The 26,542-nt window shown below is 41.7% G+C and overlaps 1 protein-coding gene across 1 annotated transcript; it reads right to left on the reverse strand.

The window, feature by feature from the left end:
* Window positions 1–22,022: 22,022 nt before the first annotated feature.
* fabp6 (fatty acid binding protein 6, ileal (gastrotropin)) lies at window positions 22,023–23,513 on the reverse strand. Its single transcript, XM_034888139.1, has 4 exons — window positions 23,290–23,513; window positions 22,984–23,159; window positions 22,724–22,813; window positions 22,023–22,153 (listed from the first exon to the last, which is right to left on the reverse strand). The coding sequence occupies exons 1-4, from the start codon at window positions 23,489–23,491 to the stop codon at window positions 22,103–22,105; spliced, it is 519 nt and encodes a 172-aa protein (XP_034744030.1). The 5' UTR covers window positions 23,492–23,513; the 3' UTR covers window positions 22,023–22,102.
* Window positions 23,514–26,542: the final 3,029 nt, after the last annotated feature.

Genomic DNA, 26,542 nt, shown 5'->3' on the forward strand with positions numbered 1-26,542 from the left:
CTGTAAATAATAATAATACATTTTAATAATAATAAGAAAATAAGAAAACAACAACACTATCAACACATTGCTATGATGATGCAGATGCAACTTGCCTTTTATTGTCCCTCCAGCACCGCTGTGAGACAGCAGCTCTTTTTTTAGACATGTATCGCTGTTGGAGTATCCTCTATTTACCCCAGAAGATGTCCCACGACTTGTCGTAGCTTCTTGTTGGCCATTTCCTTTGCGGTTCCTGATAAAGTAAATTCAGAAAGTCTCTCGTCTCCTCGTCCGTCCACTTCCATCTGTCTTTGTTGACGTCCGCCATGTGTGCAAACAGAGCGGAAATTAACTAAAACTTCTTCTTCGTTTTGTGGCGGGTTGCAACCATAAAATGACCTAAAACTTAATCACAATTTGTTATTCATTCGGCAAATAACGTTTCCATCGGCGTTTATCGCACAAGCCGTATATCAATCGAGGTCAAATCTGATGGGACTAAACGTATTTCCTTTGAGTCAATATTCATAAAATTCCATTTAATTTAACTGTTTCCATTAGAAATTTTTCATTCAATATCACTTAATTTAGATAAAAACGTGTGAATGGAAACAGAGCTTTTGTCAGTCATGATATCTGATATCACCGGTTCTTGGAAGAAACAGATTAACGGACCAAGTTTATCTACAACCTAATGAGAATTAGACAAGAAGCGGCTACTTAAAGGAGAATTCCAGTCGTTTCCAGCACGTAGCTCTAAATTTGGAGTCCTGTCAGTAGAGAGAAAAACAAAACCAGTTGGTGCTGCCTGCACCGTGTCATCCTCCTGCTAGAGTTATCACCCAACAGACTGAAACAGGGCAAGTTTTAAACGTGTTTTTAGCCTCTAAAATTGTTCAAAATGTTATTTTAAAGCTTCTACCCCTGTGCAGTGATTCATTTTGAGTGAAAACAGTGAATCTGACTGCTGTAGATGTGAAAGAAATGCATGAAAGTTGTGTTAATTCAGCTGTGTTTAGTTCCTGTGTTGATACTGCAAGGAGTGCTTTGGGACCGTCTACAAACTACAACACAGAAAAAGATACAAACATATTTTCAAAAATAGGTGCTTATTTTTTTAAAGTAAGTGCTGTAGTAAAACAAGCAGGAGACACTTACCTTTTCTGGCATGCATATTAGGGTCCTTGGTGCAAAACATCGTATCAAATCATCATATCGAAATCATGTTTTTGATTGTTTCCGTTTTTCTCTCTACTTTACGAAGCGGAGCTATTGTGCAGGTCTTTGATTCAGCTTTGGTGTCAGTGGCATCTTTGATTAGTATATTGTTAAGAGTTCAATATGTAAGGTGTATTGTTTCTAAACACACAGCATTCAGAGATGGCTCGTCCTTCCTGGCTCAAAGACCCAGAGACACAGAGATAGCAGCAGTTACTGAGCGAGGTAGAGAGTGACTGAGGCGATGGAGCGCAGAACTATGCAGTGAATCAGGAATAAAACATAATTTTCTTATGGGTTTATGGCAGTTATGTTCTAAAGCAGAAATAAACACCCACCCATCTGTGGGAAGGTGCCACCTTGTATGGTTTTGTTTGACTGCAAAGCTTAATCGTGTGTGTGTGTGTGTGTGTGTGTGTGTGTGTGTTGATAAAACTTGTGCGTCGGTATGAGATGCCAAGGGGAGTGACAATGGGGGGACTTGGGATTGAGAATAGGTTGCACAACATGCACACTTTTATTGGCTGGGGGTTACACACCCACGTCAGGCCAAAAGGCTCTTTGCTGATGCCCATAAATGTAACATGACGCACACAGAAACATAAGCAGAAAAGAGAAAATACAAGCAGAAGGCCGAGTCTCTTCAAATACTGAAACGGCTACACACTTCTAGTGGGTTGGGACTGATGAATAGGAAGGATTCTTATTGAAATGGTCTATACCATTGTTTAAATCTAGAATGGTGGAGGATGTAAAGCCCAAAAATGGGTCCATTTTCCATTACTGAATATGGTTATTGTCATATTGAGTCTATTGTGTGTTTGTGTGTGTGTGACAAAAGCTGGGTGTTGTGTGAGATTTTTCCCAACACTGCTGATACTATACATGAGTATCAGTACCAACATTTTTTTTTTAATATATTTGACAGTGTGTTAAACAGATGTTTAAAAAAAATGTACATAGCCAAGCACCACTCACACACATTCCCACCCACATTCCTTGCACACACACATTCAGCAATCCAACCACCCACACAGATATGCAGACATGTTCTCAATTATGTCATATTCTCAGATAGCACACAGGCATGCTGTACATTTTATACACAATTCCAACAGTTGTCTACTGCTCGGAGAACAACATAGGTTACCACGAGACCATACACACAACCATACCCAAACTGGGGGAAAATAGAGCAAAAATATCCACCTTTCTCTCTCTTCCTCTGTCCCTCTTTTCTCTTTCTTTTTCTCTCTGCATTGGTGGCTCTGGTCATTTCAATGTATTTTCTACTGCAGCTCCACTGCTTTGTTGTACACTGATATAAAGGCTGCGAATTAAGAGGCAGGAAGGAGAATGGATCTGCGTCTGCATGTTATTGTGTTTGGTCACGTGCAAGGTCTCAAAAACTATTTACCTAATTTTAAATTAAAGTGTAGTGAATGGTATACCACACTGTGGAAGGCTGGATTTAGACCTGCATCAAAACAATGGCCAGAGATTGTGACGTTCTTATTAATCTTTTTTTATTTTATTTTTTTATACAGCACATTATGCACACTGGAAAGCCCAATTACCACATGCAATGCAAACAGACTTTATCCTGCCAGCTCCCTAGAACAAAGTCTATGTAATCTCTGATTGGGCCCAACGTGGGAGAATTGACAGCAAACAAATGGGCATGTTGATAATGACTCACACAAAACCAGAAGAAAACAAACATCAAAAAGGCACTGGCGAAAGAATTGTTGGGCCCCAGAGCGCTTCGGCTGCCCACTGCTCCTATGTATAGGATGGGTTAAATGCAGAGGACACATTTTGGTTCAATGTATGGCATTTTCAAGGGCTGACGCCAAAATTGTCAAAATTCAAGGAAGAGAATCTGTTTATGACAAAATTACATAGTGGTTCTGTGGGGCAGGGTGGTCCACGCTATGTCCTGCTTCCTGCACACTCTACCCAGCGCCACCCAACGCCTAAACCAGAGTATTTCCAGTAAGTGGGAACCTGTCGGAGACCTCTCTGTTAGTCGGATTTGTGTGTGACGGGGCAACCTGATTCGTTGGGCGTTGTCCTGCAGTTCATATGACAAAACGGCTTATATTAAGGTTCAGATGAGAGAGATGCTTTTTTTTAATGTTATTTTTTGAAGATTTTTCTCTTATTATTATAGTAATAGTGGGTGGACTGGAAAGGGGGAGAGAGATGAGGGATGCCACGCAGCAAAGGGCAGCAGATCCCAGGACCCTGCACCGCTGCAGGACTCAGCCAACATGGGCCAAACTCTCTTACTGGCTGAGCTAGAGGCCGCCCCAGATGAGAAAGATCCTTGATGGCAGTGCGGAAAATCTAGTCAAGTTTCCAAGAGTATACATTTCTTACATGTAGGTATGTAGGTAGGTAGGGATAAGCCCAGCTCATAAAAGTAGCAAATTCTGCGTTCCATTAAAATCATTTTTCCATCCACTTGGAAATGAATTCTGCTTCAAGACATTCGAATAAGAGCCAAACAGACCTTGGGATTGTCAGTGTGCTGACAAGACCGTGACTGTGTTTACATGCACACACGAAACCAGATTACTGGAACACTCTGGAATTTTTGGACACAAGGATAGGCCACAACAACTGTTCATTCCTGTCTTACCGCACCGCTGCCACATTCCCTCCGGTGAATCCTTGCAACAAAGCCTGACACTATCACAGGTAAACCTTTTGAATTCTTTTGTCCTCAAACCTTTGATTTGTGTGCCAAAATGACCAATTCTTACTGTAAAATTAATTAAATTGTTCTATTGCAGTAAGACCTTATATACAAGAACCATAACAGAATCAATCTGTGAGAAATGTACAACAAAGGATATCTAAAGAATAACACAAAAGTAGTGCCTTACAGCCAAAAGCCAAACTATTTACTCATACCTCAGTCTAAAAGCAAAACAAAACTGGTAAGTTCCCAGAGCCCAAGATATAATCTTCCAGTTTATTGTTTTGTCTGAACTGAAGGGATTCAAAGCTGTAAAAAAGCTTACATCAAACAATTGCTGCGTTTTCAATTTGAAATGAGGGGACCAAAATCCACGTTGTTATATTAACAATGAATCAAAGGATATGATGATGTGTTAATGGGGTTTACAGTGATTTGCGTAGATTTGCGTAGATACATCATCAGAAATATTCCCTTTAATACCTGCCAGGCTACATACCTTGTCACACATATGTTTGAATGTTAAACTTGACATAACTTTATAATGTACATGGGCAAATTACCAGGTTTCTCTAACAGAAACCAACATCTGTTAATCAGGATTTTCTCAATCCCTTAACCTCTTCAAGGAAACCAGGTTTGTAATTTACACATCTCAGAAATGAGGTTACTGCCCAAACCTGAGGATAATCTGATCTCGTAAATGCATGTAAACGCAGCGAGTGTGTGACAGACACAGATCAGAGCAGAACATTTTGTCAGCCTGACACAGAGGTGATGATTAAGTCTGAGGTGTCAGGCTGTGGATTGGCCAGACTTTGTGTGTGTGTGTGTGTGTGTGTGTGTGTGTGTGTGTGTGTGTGTGTGTGTGTGTGTGTGTGTGTGTGCGCGTGTGTGCGTGTGTGTGTGTGTGTGTGTGTGCATGCAGACGTGTGTGTTTGTTCTTTAAGCGCAGTCTGCAGGGCAAGATAAGTATGTATCGTGTGTGTTTGTGTGTGTGTGTTGGGGGGGTGCAATCACCTAACCTACGGCGAACTCTTGAGTGCGCTGTTTGCACCTGAAGACCCTTCCTTTCCAAATTGCACGCTGACACACACACAAACTCTCTCACACACACACACACACATTAGGCTGATGAGATGTTTTCTAAAGGACTCCTCCTCAGTAGAGGTGGCACAAGCCTTTTAGCAGCTACTTATGACCCTCCATCTCCTACAATACACACTCACACACAGGCTCCAGGCAACCGGCTCTCCTTCCCTCTTTATTCAAGGCTTGATTTCTTTCATCAACTCTGTCTCTTTCCCTTTTCTCATCTCCACCTTTCTACTCTGTTGGATACTCTTGTTTGGGTCAAATCCAATCCCTCTGTCCCTCCCGGTCTCTGTCTCTCTCTCTGCTCCTATTTGCATCTTTGTCTTCTTTCCATTATCCTCTCTCCTGCCTCTTTTCTTCCCCTCTTGTTCTGCCTCTTTCACCACTGACTATCTTCCTCTCCCGCTTTTATTTGCCTTCTTTTCTCGCTATCCTTCTCCTTAAGTCTTCCCCTTGCTCATTCTCTGTCCTCCATTCTTTTGCTGTCTTTACAGCTCTCTTCAGTGCTCGCTCTCTTCTTTTTCGTCTTCTTCTCTTTTCCTCTACGACCTCTCACCCTCTATTTTCCCCTCGCCTTTCTCACTCCCCTTTTCTCTTTTCGCTGCCCTTTTCTCCTTCACTCTGGGTGTCGGGGCTTTGTGGAGGCTCTCAGCCCCCAGTGGGACATCCAGCGGGAGAAAGAGCTGAAAAGCAAACTGTGGGGCATGGGAGGGAAGAAGAGAAGGACAGAAATAAAGGAGGGAAAGTGAGAAGCACGGTGGAAGAAAGGACGGATGGGAGAGCTATGTGAAGGAGATAGATTAAACGCAAATGTGTTTTCATGTTAAGCAATAAAGTGGGCCTAGCAGGCTTTTTCTGGGCCACTTAAACTATTTGAGCATTGTCATGAAAGAAATGTGATTTTTCTTCTTTTTTTTCTTTTTTTTATTGAATTCAGGGCATCATTTACTTTCAGTACCCCTTCATTGCGTTTTGTCAGATTATTTGCTTGACAATGGCCTCCTTTTATTAATTTGATTAGTTTCCAATAAGCTATTGGTGATTAGCCCAATTTACTGCAGTGGCCGCTTTGACTGGATTTGTCTTTGCCCACAAGAAACCCATTAGAGGCCCATGTAGTCAGCCTACCTCTATTTGCCATGTGGGACCCGTTGGACCCATGTGGACACCACACTGTGAATCCAGTTTAAGCCTGTTCCTAGCCTCATTTACCCCTTATAGGGCCCAACATGAGACCAGAAAATGTGCCAAGTGTGAACACATTTGGTTTGGTTTTTATGCCTGTAACAGCAATATCTTTCTTTTCAGTAGTGATTGGTCAAGTTACATCATAGATAGAAGAGGCGAAAATGCTTAAAGCAGCAGGTAATGATTTAATAATTAACACACTAAAGCCTGTATTGTGGTCTCAACTCACTAGACAATATCATGGACTTTATATCATAAAGTTCTAAAACAGAATATGAAATAAAACACCAAGAATGTTTTTACCTCTTATTTCAGCCCTCCACTCGCCTCCTTTCACTCCAACTGAATGGACTCCCATCAAATGACTAATATTAAAAAATGGCGGCCCTTACTTGAAAGCCAAAGAAATCAGTTTGTCTTATATTCTGTCTTCTTTTCTCCCAACCCCCCAATTCTCTCTTTTCTGTCCATTTCTCTCTCTGTATGGGCTCACTGGGCCCTGATTGGAGTGTGTGTGTGTGTGTGTGTGTGTGTGTGTGTGTTTCTGTGATGTCTCTAATGGTGATAGGGAATGAATTGAAGTGTGTGTGTGTGTGTGTGTGTGTGTGTGTGTGTGTGTGTCTGTGTCACGGTCTCATCAGCCACCATATCAGACAAATGGCTTGTGTGAGTAAGAGAAATTGCTCGCCTGGTGTGTGTGTGTGTGTGTGTGTGTGCGCTTGGGTGCTCACATTAGTTGACACGGTACTCGCTTGAATGCATCCTTCTGTTTGTGTTTGTGATTGTTTGTAAATGTCTGTGTGTTCCTCAGTCCGCCATTTGCATGTTCAAACAGGATTAAGTGTATTGAGAGAATCAGCAATAAACAGTTCTTTGACAGGAGACAAATGCGGTGGATTAGCATTGCAGATCAGATAACGCCAATAGCTCTCACTTTGTTGATGTCTTTGTTGTGTGTATGCGTGTGTGTGTGTGTGTGTGTGTGTGTGTGTGTGTGTGTGTGTGTGTGCGTGCATGCGTAAGTATGAACAAGTCCGGGGGTGAATCACCTCCAAAATGTGGCCACAGTTTGCAACTAAAGTACAAGAGACCCCCCTCAACTGTGACTGGCAAGCATGAGCTTTTACTTCTATGCTTGAAGCTTTATTGCACACCTGTGTGATATTAATAAACGTCTGTTACATTCACTACATTGCCAAATGAGTTGATGACTCTTTCTGTATTTCTCAGTATAACTATGTTCAGAAGATTGTGGCGTCCAGTGACTTTCTCGCACAGAAACTCAAGTGAAGATAATTACCTCTTCTGAAGAGTCCATCATGGTTTTTAAATCCTCCGTGTCCTCCTTGGCTATTAGCAACTGCGAGAAGGAGGTGGGGGGCGGCTTGTATCATGGATGTTACCAACAGATTTGTTGTCATTACTTAGAATTTCTCATGGGGGCAACAGAAATTACACACTACAGCTTTAAGGTGCTGACACAGCAAGGAGATTATCGGCAAGTCCAACTTGTCTTTTCGGTGTGTCATGCATCGTCGCTACACATTGACGGTGAAAGGAGTCCTTCTGCTTAAGCGAAGCAGTGCACAACAAGATAATCCATAGTGAAGAAAGGAAGCAAACCGATTTCTAGAGGGCACACACTGAAGGCTCTTTGAATTTTTCAACTTCTTCTCATTTGATCAAATACTGCCTAAAATGCTGGTATCAGTGTTGGTATCGGTGGATTTGTTATGGTTTAGGTATTTTGCTTTGTTTTCTGTGCCTTCATATCTGGTATTTTGGTTCTGTCTTGTCTCCTTGTGCAATTTTTGGTCTGTCTATTATGTCCTTCCTCCCTGGTCTTGTTTTGTGTGTTCCTGTCGGTGTGTTCAACGTTAATCTTCCCTGTGATCCGTCTTCCCTTGTGCGTCTTCCTAGTGTTTGTGTTCCTGTTTTTGGTTTTCTTTTTTCTCATCTTGGACTTTTGGGATTTTGAGATTTGGGTGTTTGACTTTGTTTTTGCATTTTTGGATCTCTTTTGGCATCTACCTGTTTTTGTTAAAAAAAACTTCAACTCTCTCTTGCCTGCCTGTCTCTGCATTTGGGTCTTCAACTTCCATGAATTGTAACAGGATTAGCCTTTAAAATATACTTTTATGTACATAGTTTATTTATGTTCCTTTTACTTTATGACTGACTGTCAAACTAGATAATGAAAGTAAGTGCTATGGCATTTATTCTGTATTTGCTCATGTTTTACAAAGGGTTTCACCATTGATGTTGCAGGTCATTTTTCCTTGGCTTCAGCTCTAAATGTTTTGACAGTAGCCTCGAATGTGATTGTAAATGGAGGCCACACAAAGTTTAGATGCGCAATGATATAGACTTAAACTTAGACTTCTCTTTAATGATCCTTTTGGGATGACTCCCGCGTGGAAATTAGAAAATTCCAACTGCAGTTATAGCAAGAAAAAGAAAATATAAAAAAGAAAGTATAAAGACAACAAAATAACAGTAATAAGAAGAACAATAAGAACTTTTGTCAAATAAAGACAAAAAAGACCATAAATTATTATCAAAGTGTCTGTGTTGAGTCCAGTGTTGAAGTCTTAAAGTGATGGAGTGACATATTGTTACTTTTTGTTCCTGTAACGTTTACAGTCTATGGTTCCGGCTCAAAGACACAGAGCTCTGAAGCAGACCCGTGCGTTGCTTTGTGTCCACTCTCTCTGTAACTACAGAAATGAGCTGCGCGGCTTCTGTGGTCTGTGCAGCACTGTTCAACAGCTTCCCTAAACTTTCAACATTAAATGTCATTTGGCTGTCACTTTTCATTTAGCTGTCGCCAAAGCGACTTCAAATTGCTATATATCAGAGATTGCACGCCTCTGGAGCAACTTGGGGTTAAGTGTCTTGCTCAGGGACACCTTGGTTAATTTTTCGCAGTGGGTATGGAATTCAGAGAACAGAGACCCAAACAGGGCCTGGTGTCTGTCAGACAACGTCACGTAATGCCCTTCAGACTACTACTTACAAAATATCACAACTCCTCCCAAGCCAGAGAACACAGATGAGAAGCATTATACTTTGAATTCGCAGAATGTTAGGAACTTGAGCTGAAATCTTACAGTCCAGGGGGTTATTAATTCATTAAAATTAATTAATGTGTCATTCGCATGAATACGTGTCACATGCTCATTGAAAGAGGTTACTTCATCCGCAAAAGAGGGGGGAGTAATTCATGGCAACATGTGTGTTGATTCAGCAGAGATAACATTAAATGAGAAAAGATGATCTACAAGAGAATAAATATTTGAAAAAAAGAATTACAGAATGACTGAGAGCCTTACTGCATTTATTTTCATTGTGTTTTTATACTTTAAATTGTCACCTATCTTTCCTTTAAATAAAGACATTTCCAGCACAAATTGATGCAGAAAAAGGTAGAAATAGGTGCTCAAAATGTTCTGGAGGAGTCCCTGACCTGAGCCGGGCCATACAACATAGCAATTATATCACATGTATTACACAGCTGTTACATTATGCATTTTGCAAAAGGCACACGTATCTGAGGAGGTAATAGGGCGGTGGAACTCCTAAATCCAGCTAACACGCCCTTTATGGTAGAGGCAGAGCTGGAGGATGATGGGGGATTGTTGTCAATTTCCCTGGTGGAAGTTGCTGAGGTAGTTAAGAAATTCCATATTGACTAAGCCCCAGGGCCGGATGACATCCATCCAGAAATAGTGAAAGCTCAGGGTGTGGAGGGGCTGTCTTGGTTGACACGCCTCTTCAACATTGCATGGAGGTCTGGGATGGTGCTTAGGGAGTGGAAGACCGGGGTGGTGGTTCCCCCCTTCAAAAAGGGGGACCAGAGAGTGTGTGCCAATTGCAGAGGTATCACACAGCTTAGCCTTCATGGTAAAGTATACTCCAAGGTGCTGGAAAGGAGGGTTTCAGCAGATAGTTGAACTTCAGGTTGAAGAGGAACAATGCAGATTCCGTCCTGGTTGTGGTACAACAGATTAGATCTTCTGTATGACCAACGCGAGAGCTGTGTCCAGGTTCCCGGCAGTAAGTCTGACTCGTTCCAGGTGAGGGATGGCCTCCCCCAGGGTTGCACTTTGTCACCAGTCCTGTTTGTAGTATTCATGGACATGATATGGAGGCGTAGTTGGGGTGGGGAGGGTTTGCAATTTGGTGGGCTGGGGATCTCATCATTGCTTTTTTTGCAGATGATGTGGTCCTGATGGCATCATTGGCTTTAGACCTTCAGCACTTACTGTATCTGTTCGCAGCCGAGTGAGAAGTGGCTGGAAGGAGAATCAGTACCTCTACATCTGAGGCCACGGTGCTCAACATGAAACCGATGGAGTGCCTTTTCCAGATAAGGAATGAATCCTTACCCCAAGTGAAGGAGTTTAAATACCTTGGGGTCTTGTTAGCAAATGAGGGAACAATGGAGCAAGAGATTGGTCGGAGAATCGGAGCGGCGGGTGCGGTATTACATTCAATTTATCACACAGTGATGGAAAGAGAGCTGAGTCAGAAGGCAAAGCTCTTGATCTACCAGTCAGTTTTTATTCCTACCCTCACCTATGGTCATGAAAGCTAGGTCATGACCGAAAGAACAAGATCCGGGGTAAAAGCGGACAAAATGGGTTGCCTCAGGAGGGGGGCTGGTGTCTCCCTTAGAGATAGGGTGAGAAGCTCAGTCCTCCGAGAGGAGCTCGGAGTAGAGCCGCTGCTCCTTCGTGTCAAAAGCAGCCAGTTGAGGTGGTTCGGGCATCTGGTGAGGATGCCTCCTGGGCACCTTGAGGAGTTCTAGGCACGTCCAGCTGGGAGGAGGCCTCATGGAAGACCCAGGACTAGGTGGAGGGATGACATCTCTAACCTGGCCTGGGAACGTCTTGGGATCCCCCAGTCGGTGCTGGTTGACCTGGCTCAGGAAAGGGAAGTTTGGGGTCCCCTGCTGGAGCTGCTGCCCCCGCGACCTGATACCGAATAAGCAGACGAAGATGGAAGGATGGCACATGTATCTGATCGGAACTCTGTATTGGACGATCCATAAGTTCAGTTATCAAAGTCACTATCTGGAAGGAAAAAATAGTATCGGAACACCTCATCTCTAAATTTGTTGTCTCAAACCCAATCTAATTTAAACAGGATGACATCATCAGGTCTATTTTGTCAGACTGCCTCCAGAGCCACAGAACACACTGCAAGGCTGCTTTCACAGGCTAAGTAGCACTCCTACATGACACGTGAAATCGGTTGAGTGCTTTTTAAAAATATTTTTTAGCCCAAGACAGGCATTGTGGCATCTTATTGCTGGTCAGTCTGTGAAACACTCTGCCAAGATAATGTGGGCTTTCTCAACACAGACAAATGACCACATTTAAACAAAGAGTAATTAACCAATCTGAGCTGTGCTGAGAATTTTCTCCGTTTGCTCATCTGGAAAATTAAATCTGACAAGCAGTGAATTTGTGTGTGTGTGCTTCTATATGTACTGTATACCCACGGATATTTGTGTGTGTGTGTGTGTGTGTGTGTGTGTGTGTGTGTGTGTGTGTGTGTGTGTGTGTGTGTGTGTGTGTGAATGCAAATGTCTCAGTGTTTGTGTGTTTACATTTGGGAGTTCTCTCAGGTCCACCTGAGTTAGTTTTTTTATCATCCTGGATCCCTGCTATAAATAATGAAATAATAATAATACTCAGATTACAACATTTACTAACAGAACAGGCTATTATTATTCTGTTGTGGTCTCTTTGTGTTTGTTTTAACTGTGGACTTTATGGTGCCTGGAGCACTAGACCAAACAAATTTCCCTGTGTGGGATAATAAATTTGATCTGAATCTGAGGCTCACACACCTTATAACTCTCTCAAAATTCAAAAAGCCAAACCAATTTTAATATATAACCATTTATACAAATTTGGTATACATACAATTTTGTAACCTTTTGCATGGATGTAACATTTACCTCATCAAATTCAAACTAAGCATTATCAACTATGATCCACAACGGGCCGTTCACACATACAGACTCCAAAACTGGGACGCCGATAGGCTGCTAATGACTGTGAATGGGACCGAGTGGCCCCTCCCGCTGAGCTACAGAGAATTAAAAGGCCCTCAGTGGCACTACAGGAGGAAAAAAAGCTCAACTTGATGCAAAATTCCCCGGATGTATAGCGAGCGACAACCAGGCAAGAACCAGTCAAGCTCGTTGTGATTCCTACAGAAACAGAAGGAAGTTGTTCACTGTTTTATTGGGATTGCTTTCAGTGCAGAGGCACTCTATCGGGACACAAACTGTGCAAGGTTGGCTTTTTGAATCGTATCTGACGCTGAGAGCCATTGCCCAAGTTGGGAGTGACAATGGGTCCCAACAAATAGTTATTATGTTATCTTAACCGTTTTTTTATGTTGATTACGTAACTCAAGTACATTCATTTATGTCACTAACATCCTTACTTTAACCCAAAACACAATGTTTTCCTAAACTTAACTACCTAGTTTTGTTGCACATAAAATTGATGTTAAGGGGTCTTGAAAGTATTAAACCATCAGTTAATAGGCTCCAGGATACAGGAAATTACATCTGTTCAGATTTTTTAAGGGGAGGAGGCATATTTTGTATATTCAATCTAAAAATTTTATATTCTCTATCTTATGGTAAAGATACCATTGCATATTATTCAATCACTGGGTCTATGTCCTCTAACCACACTGGTTATGCCACATGAGCTTGGCTCCAGACTGGTTAGTTTGGAGCTGTGTTGTTGTTGTGTACAGCTCAGGACTGAGGTCGTGTTCAGGGATGTCTATTTTTAAATGTCATTCATTCCAAAATTGCTCTCTTTCTCTCTCAAGCTTATATTTTCACGAACTCAAATTCAATTTCCAAAACTAATTTGAGGAGCTAAAATTACAGAAAATAAATGTTATCTCATCTTATGTACCCTTTCTTCCAGTGTTATGTTCATAACAAGAAAATCCAGTCTGATTGTAAAAACACACTGTTGTCACAATCTCCAGTGCCGTTATTCTTTACATTACAATACTGTATTACAGTATATGTTCTTATTGAGTAAATTAGATGTAGGATGACCTGTTCTGTTTATAATATAATTTTACATTTTGCAAGTCTAAATTCACGACGTTCCACACCACTTATTTTTAATTATTTTATTTGAATTCATATTTATTTAGTGGAGATGTGGTGATTTTTTCCATCCTATGTGGAGTGTGTGAATTGTCACCCTCTACCACCATAACGATTGGTCTTTGTAACTTATTTTTCTCAAGCACACTCATTGGTCCTACCATTATGAGAGACATTTTGTATTTTTAAAGTGCTATGGTGCTCAAAGAGCATATTAGAAGAAGATTTTTTTTTGCCTGAACCCAGTTTTCAACCAGCCTGGTCTCACAGAATTCCGTGAAATGATCACAAACTGTTACCAGCGCATTACGTGGTGGTGGCACGGAATGTGTGAAAATTATTTGTGGCCACCACGGAAAACACTGCCAAAGTAAAGTCAATGAGAAGATGACATGGCATTAAGAGCGACTTTGGTAGCAAGTAGTATGGAAGTCCGAAAATCTGCGTTGGGAGGTTGGTTGGGGTGGGGTGGGTCAAAAAACACAGGACTTTCACCCAGGAGACCGGAGATTCCTAAAGCCAACCATCCCGTTCTTCTTTTCCTAAACCCAACCCATCTGCTGTGCACGGCCGTCCCTTTCTTCTTTTCCTGAATGCAACCTGTTGTTGCCCCGCCCACCAACAACCTTTTCCTTAACTTAAGGGGCCATGTCAGTTTCATGGAATTCTTCCATGGGCCGTTCACGGTATTTTTGGCGATTCCATGAAACTGCCAGAAATTTTGAGTTAAGGGGCCGTGTTAATTTCCCGGAAATCGGTGAGATCAGGTTGTTTTAACAGTTTCTATGGTGATAGAGAGGATAGTGACATGCAATCCGAGCCTCATGAACAAAGCATCACATTCCAAAGGATTCCATAAGCCTTTATTTCAAGTTCAGACTTTCAAGGTTATTTCAAGTTTCAGATCAGCACAGAGTACATGCCGCAAAAGCACATTCAACGTCGCTAACAAAAAAATTTAGAGTGCAGAATGACTGGTGGTCTCTGGAGCGCTTAAACGCTTAAAATCCACTTTTCTCAGGATAGAAGTTTTTGTCTAGTAAATTGAATGTTGCTTTCGAAAGGGGAGGCTAAGAAAACACACATACATTCATTCTTTCAACCTATGTTCCATGTTGAACTTGCAAAAACTACAATCAAATCTGAGATTTCTCAGGCAAAAGATACAAATTGATCTATCTTGCTCCATAGAGTCCCATGGTTTTGGCACTCGCCTGTGGTCAACCCCAGTGGAACCAGTGGTTGAACTGTAACATAATTTGCTACAATGGGGGTAAACAAGTAGTGAACAGGCTCTCCGTAGACGGGCTCTGCGGTTAGTAAACACTAGAAAGCAGCATGGAAGCCAGTGAAAATGTGACGTCGATAACATTTTTATCTGTTAATTATTGCACGAAGATGGACGGAATTTGTGGTTGAGATGACAAATAGTTGCCGAAGTTACCAATGGAGGCAACATCACTGCTGGAAAAGGGAGAAAATGTAGGTTCCCACCTGTGTGCTTATAAGCTGGAGCCGATATATACCTGTAACTACTGCCTTTGTCCTCAAGGTGAATGCTGATTGTAACCCAGATGTTAGCAGGTGTGAGTGGTTTTTTGTCCAGTGTGAAAGGACCTTAATGGGCAAATTGCTCCAAAAAAGGAACTACGGAAAATGTTTTTATATTTATATACAATGTTTATGTGTATGTGCAGATACACTTTTGTTTAAGCTTGGCTCTGTGTTTACAGACATGATATGCACAACCAGACTAATAAATAAACAATACCCAATCAGGCCCAGCTGTGAAATTAGGTTTAAATGTGACCCATTCTCTTGTCAGCAATGGATGAATGAATTAAATGTGAAAGGCATGGATGGATTTTGTGTGTGTGTGTGTGTGTGTGTGTGTTTGTGTGTGTGCGTGCGTGCGTGCACATTTGTGCAACTCATAATGCTCTATACGCTCTATCCTGATAACATGAAAAGTGCAAGGTGTCAGCTCCACCCGTTCAATACAATTATCGGATTGGTTCACACACACGCACGACATGTACAAGTGCATTGATATTATTGACTTATGACCACATATTTATGTATGTACGTGTGTAATTGCACATATTCAGTGGCATGTTTATTATTATCGTTGCTGTCGGGCAGAAACCTTGTGTCTCCATGTTTCGCCATTTTCATTTTTTTTCCTGAATAAGCAGTTTTACCCTTTACGTTTGTCTGTTGGTTTGACAAATGTTTAAACAATGACGAGGCAATTTAGTCTGACATTTGTGTGTGTGATGTATATTTGTATTTCTGTCTATATATTGAAAATGCCATATCTGTCAGAAGATTTTAATGAGGAATTTATGATCCATTGTACACGGGTTGCACCTTCAAAGGCCAGAGACGATCTCCAGTAGCAAATATTTGTTGTTTGTATTGTCTCCTCCAGTGTAACTTTCCATATCCTCCTCCACTGCACCTCGCTGTAACCTTGACTGTGGCTCTCTGCTGTTGCAATAATTTGATCACCCATTCAACAGGACTTAATCACGACCTGTGCAGGTATTTATTATTACTGCAAAGAAATTTGGCGCTGTTTTATTGAAATTGTAATGTGTTCACAGCTGTGCGTTTATAGTATTTTCCAAAAGCTTTGAAAGTGTCTCAGCCAATTAGAATCAAGGACTGTGACTATCAGTTTCATAAGAATGCATTTACTGGCTCTATTGACTCAGTTATCAGCCCACACAAACAACACTTTTATGTGAAGATCTCTGATACACACACTCTTAATAGAACATGATCATGCTACTACTTATTTTATTACTCTTTCTTTATTCTAAGATTCCTTTTCCCTAATCCCTCTACATTATTAAGTGTGTAAGTGACAGACAGATGTGTTCATAGATCTATGTTCGTACATGGACATTTATAGTGTTTATAGGTTCATGTACTACAAGTGTTCGCCCACTTTGGAATATGACAGATACTGTGTGTGTGTGTGTTTGTGTGTGATATCCCATGCTGTTGTTCTAGGTATTAGAATGAAATGAAGGGTGAAATAAGCTTTTCTTTCTCTGGAGTGTAGCTGTGGGTGGTCCCCCCCCTCAAAACATCACACATGTTTATCACCTATCCCTCCACCTATCCTTCCATCTGTACACCTCCCACCTTGCCCATTAGGCCTCCACTAAATCTAACATTAGATAGTAACAAGGTGGGCAAACTGCTGCTAAATAGGCCCACCAAAGTGAACGTGGGGATTTCATAGAGTTCATAACCCCTCTCATATTTGATGGTAATCTGTTTTTGTAGGAGGACTAACTTGGATTGAATACTCAAGATTGTTTTTCAGAAAAAAGCAGTGTGGATGTGGACTCCTGGTATACTGAAGTGCTGCAGGGCTGATGAGAGAATGAGTTGCAGCTGGGCGAGGAAGGCCGGGTAACTGCAGGGCTGATGAGGGAAGTGGGAACAGGTGCAATCAGTTGATGGGGAAAGGAGGGAAAGTCCGAGGGCATCTGGTGGATGGATGGACAATGGCAACAGGCTTGTTCGAGATGAGCCGGGCCTGCGCAGGATCGATCCCCAGGCAGTGCCATCCAATGGGTGCTGGGTAGATTTATGTCCCAACTTGACAGGCACACTTTGGCACCGTTGGGCAACTGCACGAGATCGAGCCAGTCGCAGTTTTGAGAGCAGGATGCGCAGATGCTCTGCACCGACCTCAAGACCCAGGCGGTGAACATAAGTATGATGTTTACAACAGTGACGTACTGATGTACGACTGCCTTCATGCGTGGTGTTTAGAACGTTGGCACTATGCCATTGGAAGGGGGTTATTCAGTTATCAGTAGCCTACGGCTGTATGTATGTCATCACAAAGCGTGCTAATCACTCAACCAACGCCTGGTCATTTCAAACCCTGAATGAGAAAATCACAGGTTTAGATGCTGCTCTCCCCAGTTCGTTCCACACACGCCGAAGGGTGCTTTTTCCATCTCATCACACGCTGACAGCCAGGGTCCAAGCGTCCGTATTTTTCACGTTTGGAGTTAAAACGGGTTGTCCTTTAAGTTGTAAGACACTTACAGTGTCTCAAGACACTTTACAGATAGAGTAGGTCTAGACCACACACTATAATTTACAAACACCTGAAAAGAAAGGTCTGTTTTGGAGGAGGAGCGGGTGGAGTTCTAGGACTGCCGTGATGTGGTCTCTGGTGCTGGAGTGAGTGAGTAGACAGGCCACTTACACCCCAGATTGCAATTTGCAGGCTGCACGTGGTAATGTGTGCAGTGGATTACATTTAAATCCCCAACTGGGCCCCTGAGGGCCGGTCCTCTAACCCAACAGTGGATCACCATTAGTTCAAACCTCCAGAGGAACGTCGTGGCCTCACCTTGCCCCAAGGCTTTGCTCCAGTTTTCATTTATTGGCAGAGGACAGACAAAGACACTTGTCAGCATCCACATTCACCCAAGCACACACACGCTATGGAGCCATTCAAAACACACACACACACAGCCTGACAAATGGATGGAAGGTACTGTATGTTTTTAAAAACATTTACAAAAGGCACTGCCTTTCACTTCTTATTCTCTGTGTATTTATTTTTAATAATAATAATAATATCAATGATGATGCAGGGAGAATACTACCTGCCAACAATTTTGATGATTCCCAACACTGATGGGAGGTGGCATTCATTTCTACTGTGATGCACAATATTTCCCGCTGATAAATTTATCAACATCAGACACAACAAATTTAAAATCCTGGTGACTCACACTTTTCTTCCATGTCTTTGTTTCCTCTCCTCCATTGGACCCCCCCCCCCCCCTCCCCTCCTCTCCAGCTGTTAAACCAATTAAATGTTCACAGAGGGTAGACTGCCCACTCTCCTGTTGAGAAAAATACATGCAATAAAAGCCTTCTCTGTGCAGAACCATTGTGTGACGACAAGAACGCCATCTTTAATTATGGCCTACGCCCCCACCCGTCTCCTCACTGAATAGAAGTGGGCTGTAGGTACAGACAGCCATTGGCGCTGGATCAGGTTTTTTTGTGTTTTGTGTTGAGCGAGCGAGGAAAATAAGGTGTGCTGGATGGTGCTGAGGTTGCATTACAGCACTGTTTGGAAAGCTGACTTCAGGTTGAAAACTTGGGCATTAGAATGTTTTAGAGCAAGAGAAAAAGTGTAAAATGTGTCACAGAGAATTATGGTATTTGCTAACTATTAAGGTATGATATCTTTATATATTTTTGATAATGTCCATAGGCACTATGATCATACCAAACCAACAAAACTGAATTAGGGAGGGAAGGATTTTGAAAAAAGAAGAGTGATACAGAGTGTGTGGGAGTGGAATAGAGAGAAGGGGATGTAAGAGATTCACAGAAGAGACACAAGGTTGTTAACTGTCAGTTTTATGGCTTAGTGAAAAAAAGGTGAACAAGAAAGGGCATCAGTAAAAGCTTAGGGCTGGAGAGAGAAAGCCTTCAGAAAAAGAGAGATGTGGTCGTTTTGGTTGTGTAAAGGGATGTGTGTGTGGGGGGGGGTAGAGAAGTCTCCAAGAGCGATAATATCAGATAGAGAAAGGGAAATGGGGGTGTAGAGAGGCCCGCGGCCCTCCCAGTGCCCTGTGCCTTGAGGGGGGACCCAGGGCAGGTCTGGGGAATGTGAGGCATGAGGGAGGCAACAAAGCCGACTACTGTTCCCCGGAGAGAGGCCTTGTTCTGTGCCAGGGGGGTATAAGAAGTTCAAATGTATGGCTGGATGGCTGACCGGCTGTCTGGATGGATGCTGGTTCCCCGGCTGGCAGGCTGGCCGACCTGCTTGCCCACAGAATGTGTGGCCTGATAGGGGAACAAAGCCGGCTACTGTCCCCCGGAGAGAGGCCTTTTCCTGGGCTACAAGGCACGAGAAGTCAGCCTCTCTGGATGGATGGACAGATGAATGAATAGATGACTGGCTAGCTCGCTGGCTGACAAGTAATAAGACCAGTAGTTTGAGGGAATACCGTGTGCACACCAGGGTCTCTTCTACTCAAATCTTACAGAATCTTATTCATAAATGAATCCATATTTTTTTATAAATCGGCACAGAACGATACATGGGCTCAAATCAGAAACAGGGTTTGATCCAGAGACATCATTGCAACAGTGACCCCTTTGAAAGCCAAGCATGTTCTGTCTCTGCAACCTCTCTGTACCCAAACGTCAGCATAAATCAAGGTTGTATTTTATTGGGGTGGTTGGGGGGCTTATACAAACTCACGTTCATCATAATGAACCTTCCTTCTACACCAGCTAAAATAGATCTTTTTTTGAAATGCTTTCCATTGTGGGAACACTTGAAATGATGTTTGTGCAAATTCCTTTGACGAGCAGATGACGATTCAAGTTACCATTCTCCCCGAATCTTTTAACTCCACATTTTAGTATTGGCTCAGCTTACCAAAAACCCAAAAGATACCAAAAAAACAAAAACTCCAGAACAGAAAACAGACAGATAAGCATTCAATGTTGCAATCCCACCTGTGGGCAATATAGTCTCCAATTAACCTCAGCTGCATGTCTTTGGACCGTCGGGAGGAAGGCAGACATCCTGAGAAAACCCAGCAGGCAGAGACAGACACTCAGTGGATTTGACCCAGGTAAGGTGCTGTGAGTGACAGTGCTAACTAGTACATCCTTGAATAAAAGAGCAGTGTTCAACAATTGGCAGGTTTACTCAAGTGAAATTACTAACAGAGACAAATATGGTGGTGGTTTTGTGCAATAAGTAGCTAAAGTAGGTGGACTATAAAAACATACTGTAACTCAACTTGTTTCTGGAGAATTTAAGTTCATATTGTTGCTCGGCTCCAAGCATGCTCTAAGGTACAAAAACAAAAGCTGAAAGAGAAAAGCAACATAGAGATGTTAACGAGCCAATACCCTCCACTTCTGGTTGCCTAGATAGAGGCCAATCAGAAAGAGGCAGAATGGCCAATCAGAAACAGTAGCCTTGAAAATAGCCAATTAGGCCTGTTTGTCTGTGAGGACAAAGGAAGTGATATTGCAGAGTGATTGCACCAGCGTTGAGCTACACAAACATACTCACATGACGCCCTGCTTGTTGCCTTCCAACCCTAATTTTCAAGACGTGTAAGATCTTGATTACATCGGTGCTGGCAAGAGTGGCCTTCTCATTATTACACCAAAACAATTGCCACCTTAGAGGCAAAAAACAGAGATTTTGTTTTCATTAGGGAGCTATTGAGTCACCGGTTCTTCAGTCAAGGCCAGCACAGACACACAGACACACATACACACACACACACACACATGCACTGAGGCGCTAGTCTGGCAATTTTATTACAAAGATTTGTACCTTACTCCAGTCCACTCAATGAAGCTGTAAATTTAGAGACATGAGAGCCTTTGCAGTGCTCCTCTGAGAGCTGCTACAAAGATCCTGGGACTGAGCTGGTTAATTAACTGATTATTTGCTTGGCTGGAAGCCACAGAGAAATAGGGTAGACGTGGAGAGAGACAAGAAGGCGATGAGAGACAGGAGAGAGACTGATGAGGACATGAATAGAAAGGATAACATAAGAAATGGCAGTTGGGAAGAGTAGGAGAAGAGATGAGTGAAAAGAGAGAAGTTATGGGACTGTCAAGAGTAGAAGATTGGTTACTAGTACAACTTGGCAAAGCTCAGGAATCAACATGTCTCAGTAATCTCTGGTATTGCTGTAATATAGCTTCCATCCACCAGTGGCAGCACAGAGTGCACTGCAATACACCATGTGCATGTTTAACATGGTGTGTTTGACTTTGATGGAAGTAAATCATGAGTAAATCACCCACATGACAACACTTTACCCCACGTGTAAAGTTGCTAAGAACAAGTTTGTATTTCCAAGTTTCTTCCTGTAACCATATTAAATAAAATCTCATAGTCACTGAAATCTCCAGGGTCTTTAAGATGGCCGTTCTGAATTGACACAGAAAGAAGAGGCGTTGAGAAGGCTGAAACCCCCTGAAAACTAGTATTTTCAAAACCATCAGTTGATTAAAAGGTTTAAACATGTGATGCTTTCCCTCTTTTAAACTGGGACCTATGTGTGTAGAACTGAGCGTGTGGTGGGGAAGAGGTTATACTTTGGTCTTTATCTGTTAATTATCAAAATGTATGAGGCAAAATGCACATATGAATGTGTCCAATGCAGGTTGTGTGACCATCCAGCGTTGGCACAGCTAGCAATAAATTTGAAGTTTGCTGAAGCAGCTGATTACAGCACAGCCCAATCGTCACTAAACGTCTGTTTCTACTTTGTGAACAGAGACACATGCACCTGTTCTTGCGAATGAGGCCAAAATAGCGTCCCGTGAACCGTTGCAACCCTATTATTTGGGCTCACATGCTAACTCATTTGAGTTAAACATATTTCTAAGAATCAAAAACATTTTAAATCTAATGAGGATGCTTCTGCTGCCAATCCCTGCCAAGCTGGATCCATTGACTCCCTTTAAGCAGTAGCATTAATCAAAAGCCTTTCACTGACTTTTGCACACACTCCTACATTTCAAAAGAAGCAGTGGTTGAACCGTGTGTGTCTACAAAATCCCACAATATCTAAAAGTATGGAACGGTAGTATGCACAAACTAACACTAGAAAGTATAGACGGGAACACAGGTTTATGGAAGTGTCATTTCTTTTGTTTATTATTCACAGTAGTAGCTGAGGTCTCCATTGTAACTGTTTAAGAGGTCAAAGGCCAGTCAGCAGTTAGATCTTCTTGCTGGTTCTCTTCAGCACTACAGAGCCGGTGGTGGAGGTCTAGAGAGAGACCAAAAAAGAGGGAAAATTATTTTAATTAATCATTTTTAATAATATAATAATTACTAAAACAAGGGGTTTGTTACTACAGTGTCTTGTTATACTTCAATATATGTCATCAGAAGAGATTGTTTTTTTTTTAGATAGATGCTTCAAATGTGAATGGTGACTATGATAGTTCCCAGAACATTTCCATTGTTAATAACTCTATGCATTTTAGTTTGCATCTTATTTTTCTAACTTTCCAAGAATTACAAAATTCGTTTTGAAAAGTTCTTGGAAATGCAGAAATTGGAATTGAAATGCATGAAGCTGCAAATGGGTAGCATTTGGAAACATACTGGAGACTTATCTCCCGCTCACTCAGGTTGTAAATGTTGAATGTGGAACAAAAATGCTTAAGATGCACTCATTTGCACACACACAACAGTTTTTTTGTTAGCAAATGCCTATCCCTGGCTGCAGAAATAAACATTAATGACTCTAATGATCCCTGCGGGGTGTTGAGTATAATAACTGCTGTCACCACGCTAGGTTCTCAGCACTAAAAGCCTCAGCGAATGTGTTTACCTCGATGAGCTTGCCTCCAGTGATCTCAGAGGTGTGGTGGTATTTGGGGAAGGTCACGCTCAGCTTGCCTCCCTCCATGTGCACTGTGGCCTGGAAACACACAGATTATAATCAGTCAGGGGACCAGCGTAAAGTCATCCTCCCTTCCCTTTCTGCTGGGCTTAGAATCACCTCCATGTTTACATACGTCTTCCCTGCACAGCTGGAACTTTAAGACTGAACAAGATTAAAGAAAAATCTCTGGATTCTTTGCCTCCTACCTTGAATTTCTTTCCTCCGATGGTCTCCATGTCGCACTCCTTGCCAATGGTGAACGTGTTGGTGATCTTGGCGTTTGTGGGGTAGATCTGGGTCCAGGAGAAGTTATCGCCATCCTGGGTGACTTCTGTGATCAGCTTGTAGTTGCGGCCCTTCTCAATGATGTCATCCGGGACACCTAGAGTGGGGAAACAAGAGAACTGTGTGGTTATGGTCCAAGTTTGTCCAGAAGATTGGAGCGGACAGAAGTGGGGAAGTAAAGTGAATGTGTTGTTTGTCTAAGGACTTTTAGATTATCTCTATCTCACCAACCAACTTGCAGAAAGCGTCGTATCCCTCCTGGGCCTCAGTTTCCCATTTTCCAGCGAAGGCCATTTTGGTGGTGTTGGTGTGTGGAGCGCGTGAGAGCAGAGATACTGAGGCAAGCTGAGGGAAATAGCAAGGTACTGGACCCAAGACTGTTCCCTGTTTTATATACTGTACACCTCTCGCCACCTCCCTCATCTGCATGGGATGACACAGGAGTGCAATTACGGCTGAATATGATGACTACAATAGGCTACAAGGGAGAGGGCAATAACCTGCATAAAACGGCCGTTTATGGAGTTCCCAAGCAGTGAGTAAAATGCTGACTGCTCATCAGCGTGAGCTTATAGCTCACCTCCAGGTCAATGAACTCTCCTGCAATGGTTTTATGATTGCCCCCCCCCCCCTTTTTTACTGCTGCAGACAGTCTAAAATCAAATAAGAATTTTGTCTGAAAATATAATCCCTTTTTTATTTTAAGTAGTTTATTATCTTACATTGTGGATGGTCTGATCTGTAAAAAGATCATCATGTACTCGTTCAAGGTCTTTATTCATAGGCTGTCACTGATCAAACTCCAGAATATAAAGAAACGTGATATGAGTCTTTTCAGTCCATTATAACATACTTTTGTTTAATGACATAAAACACGTGCATATGGACAATTGTGGAGTGTCACATGGCCAAGACAGCATTCTAAACACATTTGAAAGAAGTCATTGAAGAGTTTACAATTATGTTTTACTTGCATCACACGTTTGTTCTGAATAGAGTATCTCCTACAGAGTGTTGCATCGTGGGTTGTTTGTAGCCTGGAATGTTTCTAGGCTAGCGAGTGTCTTCAAGTCTGTGTTTAGTGTGTCTTGTAGAGTTAGTCAGCTCCTTAGAGTGTTTGATTAGTCCAGTTCAACCCACAGGAGACTCTGAAGGCTTACATAATATATTGTACTGTTATGGAATGACAAATTAAAATAAGATTGATTGACCACTAATTTCAACTAATGCAAGTGCAGCCACAGTGCTCGGACATATCTAACATGTCTGTGGGTATGTGTATATGGGTATGTGTGGGTTAATTTTGCCCCAGATCCCCCAAATGTTGTATTCTAGCCATGATAAGTGAATGCATTTATATACTACAACATTCATGGTAATTCTATTAAATTAAACTATGTATTATATTTATTGGTTACTTTCGTATAGTAGCCATGTTTTTCATTTACATTTGATTTGTGCCATTCTGTGTGAACAATACAAATGACATAACAGGTGTATTGTGCCATGTTAAATGTAATGAACTGCAAGCAACAATACTGTGGGCCAAGTAATCTGCTGCTTAGAACAGGCATGTCTTGAACACCCACTCTACTAGCTGAATAAAAACAGCAAACTCGAGACAAAAAACTAGCACATTTTCATCTTCCTTTTAAAGAAAAACACAGCCCATGGTGGTCTGTGAAAATAGCTGTTTTGTGTGAGATCGAAGTTAAGTGCGGCATCAATAGCTTTTACCTATTTACACTTTGTCACACAGAATTGAAAGCCAGACATGCTTCAGTCAAGTAGACACCTTAATGGACAATTTTCTGCTGCTTTTGTGTTCAATCAACATTATCCTGTGATTCTGTTAACACTGATTCTAAACTATGGAAAGTCAACATGGCCTTGGAGCTTTTTATAGATGCATAAAACATCCTACTGGCCAACGTCCTATAAAAGACCCACTATCTCTCTTTTTACCGTCTCATGCTCACTTACACAAGAGGTCAGTGTGCTGAAGTGCACAAATGCAGTTTAAAACCCCACTTCTCATCACATTTAACATGCTATCCCCCCCAACTGCAGCATTGTTGTATTTTTTAAAAGCTAACTGAATTGTGTTCTGCAACATGACATGACATTGGGCCCGGGTTGGCCTTTAACATGCATGCATTTGAAGCTTCCAGAATATTCAACGTTATCAGCATAATTAATTTTTCAAGCTGCTGTCTAAATTTGTAAGGAACATTTCTTCTTTCTTGGCATTTCCACGGTTGAAGTTCTATTTCAAGGTGCTGCATTTGTCTTACATTTTCCTTTTCTCTTGTACCTGGTTGAAAAAGAATAGATCAACTTTTATAACAATAACACAGCATCTACAATATGTTGACTTTAAAGGATAGTAGGAAGTGGTGGAATGTGAACTAAGCATGTCTGTTCAAATAAGTACTGTACTCAGGTAAAATCTTGACTTACTTGTATTTGACTTTTCCGCTTCTTTGTATGTGTGCTTTTGCAGATTCAGTGTGTTTAATACAAGATATAATCAATTTATACATTCTGAAATATTATTGTAGATTAAACTTCCTGACAGTACATAAAGTAGTCAACATTAGTCCTTTTACCCAGTGAAACATTAAGGATGCTTACACACTAGTCTATATCCTTGACATTCCACTTCCATCGCCGACAGAAAATCCCCCGGATTTCACTCTCTCAGGCCGGATATCCGTTGCCTTGGGCTTCCTTTGTGTTAGCTTTTTAAACTCTGGCGGATTTATGAGGACCATAACCTTTTCTCAGATCTCTGCAGGAGAAATCCAGACAGCTACCTAAACTATCTGTCCAATCTGAGTTTTCTGTTACACGACTAAAACAGCTTTTTAATGTACACATGTTCCACTAAAACAAGTTCCTTACCGAGGCCATATTACAGCGGCACAGCTGCTCTTCCTTGTGTTTTCACGTTTGTGATGGGTTTTCAGAAATGGCAATAAACCAGAACAATTTTTCCTCCCTTTCCAAATGGCAAGTGGAATAGCCAGACCTTCCTCCAGTTTGCTTTAGAGCGAGACTACTTACACACTAATGCATATAACAATAATAATAATAAGATATACAGTATATTATTCCGGCCAGTCTGCATATTTTGTAATGTTTTAATGCTCATACTGCATTGTACTGCACTTTTACCTGACTTGTGTGTTGAGTATGCATGACTATTTTAGGATGTGGTTTTGCTAATTTTAATTAATTAAATTATTACTTCCACTTCGGATGTATCGATACTAGGACTACGAGTTTTAGAAAAAATTCTACAATACAAAGTTGTTAATTGGAAGTGGAAACCGCTTAATGAGGCAGCAAATGCGAAGTGCCGAAAAAAAGTTTGAGTGGCCACTTCATCCTGGCTCCAAAAGATAGTCGACCCCCATTACAACCAAATTTTAAAATCTCCAACTTAATTAAACATGTTTACAGCTATGAGGGGGGGGG

Source organism: Etheostoma cragini, chromosome 12, assembly GCF_013103735.1.
Source record: "Etheostoma cragini isolate CJK2018 chromosome 12, CSU_Ecrag_1.0, whole genome shotgun sequence".
NCBI classification, from domain to species: Eukaryota; Metazoa; Chordata; class Actinopteri; order Perciformes; family Percidae; genus Etheostoma; species Etheostoma cragini.

Excerpts from the sequence above, each read along its gene's own strand:
- fabp6 (XM_034888139.1), bottom strand. The coding sequence starts at position 23,491 with ATGCAGATGAGGGAGGTGGCGAGAGGTGTACAGTATATAAAACAGGGA. Across the intron at positions 23,160-23,289 it reads CGCTTTCTGCAAGTTGGTTG|GTGTCCCGGATGACATCATT; the intron begins GTGAGATAGAGA and ends TCCCCACTCTAG. Across the intron at positions 22,154-22,723 it reads CTGGAGGCAAGCTCATCGAG|ACCTCCACCACCGGCTCTGT; the intron begins GTAAACACATTC and ends GTCTCTCTCTAG.